The 12290-nt window shown below is 34.5% G+C and overlaps 1 protein-coding gene across 1 annotated transcript in view; it reads left to right on the forward strand.

Annotated features, from left to right (window-relative positions):
• The window catches only part of USH2A (usherin), a 795293-nt gene that overhangs the window by 236923 nt on the left and 546080 nt on the right, over positions 1 to 12290 (forward strand). Inside the window, exon 20 of the mRNA XM_012506628.2 lies at positions 5160 to 5304. Coding sequence (XP_012362082.2) covers positions 5160 to 5304 — 145 coding nt within the window. The remainder of the gene's footprint in view (positions 1 to 5159; positions 5305 to 12290) is intronic.

Genomic DNA, 12290 nt, shown 5'->3' on the forward strand with positions numbered 1-12290 from the left:
TTTCCACACAACATGGGTGACCAGGTGAACCGCCTGAATTTCTGTCCATTAAGAGGATTTCTTCTCTCTGCCATTTCATAGGGCCATCTCTGACAAGGGTTATAGAGCAACAGCTACCATTTTTGACTTGCAGCCACATAACAAGACATCCTATCTGTAAACTAAATTCTGTTTTTTTTCCCCATTCTTTCAGCTCTTAAGGGACCTCCCATGGGTCATAGGTATGAGCTGAGGTTGAGCCACCAGTATAAGAATGGTGGATGTCATGGGGGCCTGAACCACCTGCTTGCACTATGTATTAAGGCTTTTGGCTCTGCTTATACCCAATCTCAGACATCCACTTCCATTTTGTGATGAATTTCTGTTGGGCCCTTCTAACCTCAAGACTTGGCTGAGACAATTCCAAGATTATAAAAAAGTAGCTCTAGCTGCATGGCCATGACCAGATGTTCTGCTTTTACTGAAGCCTGAAAGCATTCTAGGGCCATTCAGCAAATGGTATATAGTTTCCGTTACGTGTTATGCCTTTGCTCCAAGCTCTTGGGGTCTATCTGCCTTGTGATTCTGTTTCTATATGTGCCTTGCAACATTTTTTCCCACAATGCTTACCTCTAGTGCTGTAAAAATTACTACACATTATGTCCCAAGTGGCTGATCTGCCTGTACCACAGGCTGGACCTGATGCAGAGCCCTTTCCTACTCTGGGATGCACTCAAAACTGGCAGCATTCCATATTACTCAGTAAATTTCTCAGAACAGTATTCTCAAATGTGGAATATGCTCCCTTCAGAATGTGAAGAGGTCAACTAGACATTTTGTTTCCTTCTTAGTGGTGGTAGATGCAAGGTGCAATAATTTGTCCTTTATTTTGAAGGGGATATCCTAGCATGTCTCAGGCCACTTGAACTCCTAAAAACTCACTGATATAGCAGATTCCTTAATCTTCATAATATTGCTCTCCCACTTTCTAGAACACATATGTCTCACCTCTGCATACCTACCATTTCTTGCTTATCTGATTCATTTAATACGATGCTATTGATATAGAGAAAGAATACTGTCAAGGTGGCTTTTATACTTTGTCTTAAATTGGTGATTAATCACCCTCAGATTTCCTTTATCTTTCTTCAGTGCATTGATAGCAACCAGCAAGATCCATGCATTATACTTATAATTACTAGTTTCCCCAGAGTAATCCTTGTAATTACTAATTCCACCAAACCAGAGAATTACCTTCTACTGGTAACTCATCGCAGTTCACCACTAATGGAAGTTTAAGCATTGCACCACGAGGGCATGCTGTGGACTATCAGTACTCTACCTGCTGTCTGTGATGACATCATTGTAAACCAGCGAGTGGATGATGGAGCTCCAAAATATCATTTTAGAGTCTCCTTCCTAGGGCCAGTCCTGTTATGACTATCTTAGGGCAAATTCCCCCGGAAACAGACTCTTGGTAGAAGACTGAGTACAGGAGGTTTATTGGGGGAGCACTTTCAGAAACAACAAATGCGAAGTGATAAAGTATGTAGGATTCAACAGCAAAGAAGCCGAACTGTGATGCAATAGTGGAAGCAGCCTCAGCGGATTCTGTGGGTAGTTCTGGAGCTGAAATGACCCTCTTAGCTTATCTCAAATTAAGCTAGGAGGTCAGATCTTTGTACCCTAGAGTATTTGTGTCCTCGGGCTGGTGTAACAAATTAACATAAACTGAGTGTCTTAAAACAACAATGGAAATTTAGGTGTTAGTACAGCCGAGTCCCTCACAGGCTCTAGGAGACAATTCTTCTCTTCTACCTACCCATGGCTCCTGGCGTTCCTTGGCTTGTGGCAACATAACTCTAATATCTGCTGCCTCTGTCTTCACAAGTCCTCCTCTGTGTCTCTGTCTCCTCTGGGTCTGTGTGTCCCTCTAATTTCTCCCATAAAAATACCAGTTATTGGATTTTAAACTAACCTGAAATCCAGGATGACAACTAATTAAGTACACCTGCAAAGACCTTATTTCCAAATAAGGTCTTATTCTGAATTTTTGGGAGACACTATACAATCCACCACTAATAGGTTTGCCATTTTTTTCTAAGCCTTTTTAGGAGACAGAACGCATGTACAGCACACACTTTTATTTTCTATACTAGATGAAAAAGAAGAGCCAATAAATAATTTACGATTACTTATTTTTCATTAATCTGTCTACGTGTTGACTCATTTGCAACTATCTCATGATGAAAACACAACTGGCATAATATATATCTTTTAACTTAAACAGGTTAGTCTACCAATCTGGTATACCATGGGATTTAAGGTAAATTTAGTTATAAGTTCCATGTGGTCTTTGCCATGTTGTATCTCATTTATACTTGATGTTTTATTTTGTTGTTTTTACTATTCTTTGGCTTTATAAACTATTCTTTCTTTGTAAAACACAGTGTTGATTTATCTATTACTTATATCATAGTAGTTATTCTAAGAAAAAAATAAGGGGAGAAATATTATTTATAAAATACAGCCTTAGAAGTCAACCTGTTTGTTCATATTCCACATCTCCCAATTATTAGCTGTATCACACATCTCTGTGCTTCTGGTTTTATTCATTTGTGAAATGGGAAAACCATTTCTGCTCACCTACCTGCTTAAAGAGCCTGATAAATATTGACACATTATTATTAGTGATTATTATTAATAGTATGGAACTACATTATACTTTATAAACTAGCTATCATTTAATGGGACAGGAAAATAAATATTTTTATTATTGTTGTTATTTAAAAGGCCGTTCCTTATGGCTGAACTGGAATAAGGACATAGATATATCACCTTGTTCTCTTATTCTCTTTTTTATTTTTATTTCTTTGAGACAGAGTCTCGCTCTGTCACCCAGGCTTGAGTGCAGTGGCTCAATCTTGGTTCACTGCAATCTTCTCCTCCTGGGTTCAAGCAATTCTCGTGCTTCAGCCTTCCAAGTAGCTGGGACTACAGGTGCATGCCGCTACACCTGACTAATTTTTTTTTTTTTTGTATTTTTAGTAGAGACAGGGTTTTGCCATCTTTGCCAGGTTGGTCTTGAACCCCTAGCCTCAAGTGATCCACTTGCCTCGGCCTCCCAAATTACTGGGATTACAGGCATGAGCCACTGCACTGGGCCCACCTTATTCTCTTTTAAGCTCTCTCTCCAGTGCAAATATTCTCTATTCAAGGAAATGAAATCAAAAGTAGCAGAACAAAGTCCAATTTTTTACCTTCTCAATGATTAAATTTGTATCTGAACTGACTTGAGTATGTCTTGTTATAATCTTTGTAAATAAATAGCCAAAATTCCAGGGAAAATCTGCTATAAAAATAACTAGTAAGAAACCTTTGCCTAAGAATGAGGCAGGGGGGATACATAAAAGTGGTGATGATGTAGGATTCATTGTGGGGGATCAAGCTGCTGTAGAGTTTTTCCTACCCCTTTGAAGACTTATTTCATGAAAAACTTTCAATTAGATACATTTTATAAGACTTATAAATTGACTCTATGTACATGATAAAGACAAAGTCTATCCAAGACTTTTATGTTGCAATTTCTGGGGCAAATAATGTATTTAAAATAATGTAATTTATAATAATCATCTGTAGAGAAGGAAAAGCCTATCAAAATAAATATTAGTGTAGATTTCTTCTTTCTTATTTTATTTTATTGTGCGTTCTTGCTACAAAGAATATTTTGTTTAAAAAATAATTGTACTTCTTATATTAAATAAGAAATATCTTCATGTATTTTATCCTAAAAACAATTCTATTTCCTAAAAATTTACATTGAATTCTACCAGGATTATTCTAAAAGGGATGAATATTATAGCAATATTCATAAGTTTAACTCAGTTCAAGGTTTATTTTACTTAGAAAATTTTAAATCACATTTCACAGAAAAGTTTATATCTTCATTATATCAATAATGATTTTAGAATTAGAAAAATAAAGAATTACTTGGTATTTGATGTTTTTCTGATTTCAAAATGTAATTGCAAGAAAACGGTTTAAAAGTTTTAAATTTAAATTATTCCTAGAGTTTTAGAATCTTTAAAACCACCTTTATTTCTGAATGTTATTGAAATACTGTATTCTACATTCCAATCTCACTGCTTTTTAGAACTACTCATGTAATTTATGAAATTTTAAAGTCAACACTTAGGCAAATATTCCAAATGAATTTTATTTTACCCCTAAAGAGAAAGTCTCTAGAAAACTACTCCAAATATTACTGAACTTTACATTTATCTGTATTTATATTTATGGAAGATTATTTTACGTGACTATGTATCAGTAGCCCTAAGAAAATTCGTTTTGTACTCATAGTTACTGTCATACTCTCTGTTTTAATGACTTTTATTTTCTGAATATAATTTCTAGTGGCCTTTGTACCTACAACCTAAACAAATTTACATGGTTGCTTTTGATCACTTCAAATTATAATGACAGAACCAACTCTCAATGTTAATTGTTTAATAATTTATTTATGGACTGTGAGTTTCCTGTCAGTCTTCTTTGCTCAAATCTGCTATTTTCATTTGAAATTATATGATAAAGATATTTCAAATAACGTAACTGTTTGATCTAATCTTTATATGTTTGTTTATATAAGAAAGATGATTGAGAATTGACTTAACATGGATGCTCAGTAATATGCTTAATGTTTAATTTTTTCCCTTTTTCTTTGGTGACTTTTTTTCATAAAGAAAATGATAGTATTGATTTAACATAGCAACAGCACTTCTTTCTGTCCTAGCACCATCAAATAGCTTGGGTATTACTGCTCTGGGTTACTTTTGGCCAAGCCCCATGGCTTTGTTTGGACTTTATCATGATAACAATGACAATGTCACCATCTTTATCTCTACCATTGGTGACAATAACCATACCACCATGCTGCTTTATGAGGCAATAACTTGGTTTTCTCATTTATCCACTCAGGAACTGGATTATTACCTCATAAAACAGTGTGATTGTACAATTATCAATTAAATCCTGGCTTGTCGAGACTCTTCAAAAAAAAAAAAATCCTTTTCCTAATGGTGGTTGGCAATAATTCCCTCTGTCTGAATTCATGGAACTTTGGCTGCCTAGGTTATATTTTCACACTGATTACCTATTATCTTTCTTTTTTTTTTGCCTTGAAGCTGTTGCACACTGCTAAATCCCAAGAACTATCTTACACTGTAGAAGGACTGAAACCTTATAGGATATATGAGTTTACTATTACTGTCTGCAATTCAGTTGGTTGTGTGACCAGTGCTTCGGGAGCAGGACAAACTTTAGCATCAGGTAAGCAAGTTTTAATAGATATGAAAAATTTGTTGCCTATCAAGAAAAAAACTTATAATGTTCAACACCTTCTCTACTTGTGACTTTATATTTGTCTTTTCTGCTTTCTTCTCCTCCCTCACTAACCCTGATTGCTTCTTATCTTGACAGTTTTAAACAACAACAACCAAAACTTAACTTTAAGGGGTACCTAGGAGCTATGAGTTATAGCTGTGTCATAATAAGAAATATAATTAGTGGTAGAGTGACTCCACTCTACAACTAGAAATATATAGAATATACAACTAGAAACATATACAAATATATAGAACTAGAAATATATAGAAATATAATTAGTTGTAGCGTGACTCCAGGGCTTAGCTACCAACCTGTGTCCTAGCAGTGTCCTGACAATTGTGAGAAACAATCAGAAAGCTTCTTATGAGGACTTTAGGATACCTTTTCCCTCAGTCCAGACATTTTTTGTAGGCTTGAGTCTACTCACTCCTCATCCATGGGACAATCTAGAAATTACTGTGTGGCCTGGTGTTACATTTGGCTTTCATGAAATAGGTAAACATTTATCTATTATTTTATTAAGAAGCTCTTAAGTTAATAAAATGTAAATAAAAGAATTGTTATTAAGTATAATCTTAGTAGAAATGGTTTGTATAATTTGTGCTTGCTTCATTCAGGACTAACTGGATTCATACAAACCTGATTACATGTATTAGTAAGTCTTATAAAACCCAATTATTTAACATTAATATATTTTCAAATCAGTGTTTTTCTGATTCTAGATAAAAGCTTAGTTTCCTGGTTATCTTTAAAGAAATGTCCATGTGTAACGAGATTAAGACATTCTAGATGAATTACAGATATTACAAAAACACGTTTACCTGTAAAAACATTTCCTAGACCTCCTCCCCAAATCTCTTCATCCTATTATTAATAGGTCCAATTATGTAGGGTTTTTTTTCTGGTTCTGGAAAAAATTGCTTAGCTCAAGTGATCTCATCCAAGTAATTTATTTTTTTTTTCAAAATTTTCATTAATGCAAACAACTCTGAAATTCTAAGAAATTATGGTTTACTAAATTTATAAAGAACTCTTTGTATTTTTATATATTTTATATATGTGCATTTCAGATGTATGAATACATTGATGGAGTACCTAGCTTGTACAAAACACTCTTCTCCTATAAAACTATCTGTTTTTTGTATACTGTGTTATTATTAAACATTTACTGAATGCTGAATATGGACAGCAGAGGAGGACTCTATCTCCTTTAAATGATACCATTTCAGACTAGAAGACAAAAATTAAAATAAGAATCAGTCTTGCAAGTTGGAGAAAGTAAAAATGGAGACAACACAGGGTGAAGACTGGGTGTGTTATAGTAGGGGACATAGGGATCCCAAGCACGTGGCCGTGCAAAACTGGAATCACATCCTCTCAGGGTTGTAAAACATGTAAAAATAATCTAGTGTTACTATATAGCCAGTATCAATATATTCTTTGTAATATTCCCCCCAAGTGTTCATCTAACCCATGTTTGATACCTTCAGTGTTACGGAAATACTACGTCTCAGACAAAGCTATTCCATCTTTAGATACCTCTTTTAAAATGTGATTTCTTAGATTGATGAAAAATATCTCCTAGTAACTTCTACTCAACATTCTTATTCTACTTCCTTGGGGGCTGTTGTTAATTTAATTTATCATCCTTCCAGTAAAATTTTCAATAACAATATATCCACCCAAGGCTTTTCTCCTTTAGGCTGCATATCATGGTGGCTCCCATCTGAACCTCATTGCAATAGTGTCTAGAGCTGTTATTAGTATAATTCTTGTAGATGAGATCTAGTCTGCCTTTTCATAGATATAAGCAAACTAAAGAACCTGAAGAGAGACATGCCTGTCCCCAGAAACTAGCTAGATCCTGGAGATGGGGATAGAAGAGCAGGAAACATGTCTACAGAATAGAATCTCCCTGCCTTATGCATTAGTGATAACATCTGTGCCAATAGTATCCTCGTTGGTTGCAGTGGCAAGATCCTGTTGCATAAAAGATGATGTACCTGGGTGCTCTGTGCAGCTCTCATTTTAGTTACTGGTGAGGCGATTAAAACCACTCCCGTCCACTGGCAGGACTGTGAAGTAAAACTAACTAGTCAAAGCCCTCCGAATCCTCTCTCTACTTTTTTTATCCTTGAAAAATAGAACTGGAAACATATTCGCTAAAAGTCATGTGATGTGAAAGTTAGTTGACTTACAAAAATAAGAGTTTATTCATATATGTAAGGGGAAAAAAATGGTTAGCCACAATGCCAGGGTTTCAATCTGGGCTCTGCCATTGACTAGCTGTATGACCTTATATAAATTATCTAACCTCTGTGCCTTAGTTTTCCAATTTATAAATAAGCATAACTTATAGGGTTCTGATGTGGATTAGAAATAGTTAATACATGTAAAATATTTAAAGCAGTACCCATCACGGTTCATTCTCAATAAAAATTTATTGTCATGATTTTTATCATAATATTATATAACACTTTTATTAGTCACGGTATAAATGTTATGGAATTTCTAATGTTATCAAAATCAAGGAGAGTTTATTTTACAACTTTGATTTTCTAACATTATTATAAAATATAAAATGGAGAATTCTAAAACTAAGGATTGTATTGTGAGAATAAAGCTTAGAAAGGTTTAAAATCTGAAAGCATTATTTATTATTTCTGTAAGAAGTATGTCATTCAGAATTATTATGCGCATTTCAAAACTTTGCTCAAAAACAGCAAATTTCACATTTGTTGGTTGCAATATAGAGTTAATAATGTGCCATAAGTGTATTACTACTACATTTTATTGTGAATGCCCAATTCAGAGCCATCTCTTGAGGGCTTACTATTTAAAGCACTGTGGAGGATTCTAAGATAATTATACCCAGCATTTGGGTTAAGGAGTTGAGATCCAACAGGTAGGATTAACACCATGGCGTCATGTGCTAAGGGCTGTGAGAAAGGTGAAAAAAATGCTATGGGAAGGTAGAAAATGAGATAAATGATTTTGATTTGGGAGACTGAATAGATACCTCATTAAAGGCTATTTCAGATAAACTATAAAAGAATGGTAAAGACTTTCGCAGATATTTGCTGAGCATATACCATGTGCTAGTTTCTGTTTTAGGGGCTGGCACTGTTGCAGGTACTGATGTAATGAAAGCAGAGATTTATGAAGACTTCCCTGGCAGTAGAGTACACAATAGATTAGAAGAGAGGGTATAATAAGAGTCTGGTAGACATTTTTAAAGAGGCAATAAGAGAGTAAATCAGATGAGTAGAAGTGAAGATTGAAAGAAGGGAATGGAGTGACTTCAAGGAAGACAGACCTGGAAGTTAAGCAGTGGGAAGGATGGACAATGATAGCAAATATTGTAGCCCATGGTGGTGCCATTAAATAAAAGGGGAAAGATGAACAAAGAACATATGGGAGATATAAACTCGTGAGTTTATTTGATGATTTGATAGAAACACATCCATGACAATTATAAACATCCAGGAGCAGAAATCGCAAATCTGGGGCTTAAAATTGATGCAGATTTTGTATTCATCTGCATATAGATGGGAGCTCATGCTATAGGTTATAATCAATTAGTGAAAGCAGAGAAAATGCAAAATAGAAGTCCAAAGAAAACACCTTAGTCAATATTCTATCTGGGAAGAAAGAAGAAAGTAGGAGTGAAGTGAACAGAGGTATGGTCAGAATTAGGAAAAGAACTGAGAGGAAGCAGTATCAACAAAGGCAAGGGAAGAGAGAATTCTGGAAGGAGAATGTTGTCTGCAGTGTCATATGGTATAGGGAAAGCAAGAGAAATGTGACCTAAAACGGATGCGAGGTCACTGGTGACTCTGGGGATTACCCTAATTAGCATGGTTGAAGCAGAAGCTGGAACATGAAGGATTGAGCAGTGGCAGGAGGAGATATAATGGTAAATTTCAAATGTGTGTGTTTTTTTTTTTCTTTGCTAAAATTTTTCTTCTACCCAATTTTCATTCTTTAAAAAATTATATTACCTTTTGTTTCCATGTAAAATCCTTTCTTTTCTAAAGAAAAATTTATTTTAGTGTTTTTTCTGGAAAAAAATGTTTATTTTCTAATTCCTTAATATATTTTGTTAGAACTATCTGATTCTTCACCTGCCCGGCAGAGAAAGAAAGTCTCTTATATGACAAAAGTATGGAAAAATAATTTTACTTACAGTTGGGTTTATTATAAAATACATCATTTTTAGGGTTGTTCGGATCAGTGAAAATAGACTTATTTGCTTTTATTCGAATACCAGGAAAAAATTATAAATCCATCATCCTTTTTGCCTCCTTCCTTATTCAGTAGATGAATGTGTATTTCTAAATGTTTTTCCAAAATAAAACATCTGAATATAACATATAGACATTAAATCATAGAAATACACTGCAGACCTATAATAAAGCCAGTTCTTTTGAATGGTCAACAATTTTGCTATAGGAGAGTAATAAAAGTTGACTTGCAACTTTATGGTTCATCTTGCTCTGTTTTTTCTACTATTAACATTGCAATTTGGAGAGTACATATTATTCCAATGAATTCCAATGGATTTGTGGGAAATTTAACTCATGTCTAATAGCTCATATGAGCTCATTATCAGAGATCAAAGGAGACCAGTGACCATTCAAAAATTTTGAAAAAGAGCACCACCAATTAGAAGTAGTAATTAGCCTTTTAGAAGCATTTGATTCATGAAAAGATATGTTGCCTCCTTAAATCTCAGTCTCAAAAATCAAAAAAGATACTTGTGAAGATTTATCTGGCTGTTTCATTAAAAAGCTTGAGAATTATAATTGGCACTCTCTTGTTTTAAACATTTTTTTCAATTAAATATATGATTAGAATGGGTACATTTCATCCAGAGTATTGCACTGCTGCTTCTTTAGTTTTGATGCCTGTGACAAAGTCTGAGAACTGATTTGAGAGAGGTGTTCTCTCAGGAGCAGCTGCATCTCTCTCCATTGCAAAATCTTCAAGCAGGGTTATTAATGGCTTTGGAGTTGCTTCTGGGTGTATGAAGGTAATGAGTTGATGAACTGGGCCCTCTTAAAATCCTTGTAATACTTTTCTTTAAGATTCTCCTTTTAATCTGAGAAATTTGTGCATTTCCACCCATTGCAAATTGAATTTAGTTTAAACCCTTCTTATGAGATATTACTTTTGGAGATCCATTCCTGAAGGGACAATGTGATATTTCCCTTGCCTATCATAAATTGACCTCCATACTACAAGCTTAGAAGTGCCCATCTCGCATAAAGCAAGTAATTAGTGTGCATTAAATTTTCTTTCTGAATGCAAAGTAAAATGTATAGGCTGTTTGCTGCTGGGTTGAAAACACACATTGTTTTGCATTCGGGTACATAAGTCTTTTCCTTGTGAATTGGAGCCAGAGTGATTAAACAAGCACTCTTAATATGCTAATTTATAATTTTAATTACAACAATCTTGTATATATAGTAATTAGTGAATACTAATATAAATATTTTTCTACCTTTTTATTCATAATGCATAAACCAATCATCCAGTTACTTCTCTGAGGTTGCCTGTTTTTGTTTCATAATACAATCTTTGTTCTTAGTTATGAATGCATTTTGTTCATTCCTGTCTTCAATAATCCCTCATTAAGCTAGTCACTTTCTGCTCCATGCTAAAAAGGAAAAATTATCATGTAAATGTGGCATGCCATATTAAAAAGCACATTACCAAACACTTTTGTTGCTGTCCTTCAATTAGTTTCCCTTCTTTGAATTTAATTCCATTTGTTGTTAAACTACTGACTTGATGTATGGACTCATGAATCTGAGGCTGCTGCCAAGAAAGTGGGGAAAAAAAATCAAAGCCTCTTCTAAGAGCTGCAGAGGCGAGCTGAAATGAATTTGCTTCACCTTTGACAAGAACACTTGAACAGCATTGGAATCCTCTGATGATTCAACTTGGCTAATTATCCAATTATTTATTTCAAGAATAAAGGCACAATTTTACAATTAAGGAAGTGTAAAGTAGTCTGAGAAATCTGGTAATGACAGATGACTTAAGTAACTTCTAAGATAAACAGTATCTGTGCAAAACTTGTCCCACCAATTGTTTTCAGGCAGCAGTTGGTGTGTCTTAGCATCAGTGAAATCCTGAGTACACTGAAGATTTTTTGTTTGTTTGTTTTGCTCTTTCAACAGAAATTATTTTACACTTGTAACCAACATGTCAAATTTCCATGGCTCTTAAGCAATGTTTAAGTTATATTTCTCTTGATTAAAAGCTTTTGGTTTAAAGCAATACTTTTTAATTGCCTAATGATATAAGTCAGTCCTTAGGAAAGAACCGCACATTTAGGAGTTCATTTGCAATATAACTGAAAAATTCATTGCATGGCAGTAAAACAATTTACTGTTAATTACAAGGAGAAGAATTTGCTGTAGCATGCTCACAGATTGCCATGAATCATGCAGCACTCCTAGAGATTTATAACAGATGTGTAAGTGGGATGAATTAGCAGGGTTTAATAACAGAGACACAAATCATGCAGACTTCAAGGAGCTTTAATTGATATACTAGAATGTGACGGGCATGAATCACTCAGCCATTCAACAGCACTGTAACATATGGTCAGCTCAATATGCCGCATCTTAAATCGGTTGGTGAGTCGTAGGTTGTCCCATATGGTGGAAGCAATATATTTTTCATGATTAAAAAAAATGCATCCATTTTTTAAAGAAGTATGATTGCAAAGCATGTTTGTTATTGAACAGTCACCTGAATGCCAAACTGCTTTTTTAAATGCTTTTTTTTTTTTTTTTAACATGGCAGCTTCTCAAAATAAATAGGGGCTACTCCTTGTAATATCAGATCGCTGGAGGCATTATGAGAACGAAACTGGTGCTTGTTGGCACACTCGATCCACAGCAAGCCTATAGAAAAGC

This window comes from Nomascus leucogenys, chromosome 5 (assembly GCF_006542625.1).
Source record: "Nomascus leucogenys isolate Asia chromosome 5, Asia_NLE_v1, whole genome shotgun sequence".
Classification (NCBI taxonomy): Eukaryota; Metazoa; Chordata; class Mammalia; order Primates; family Hylobatidae; genus Nomascus; species Nomascus leucogenys.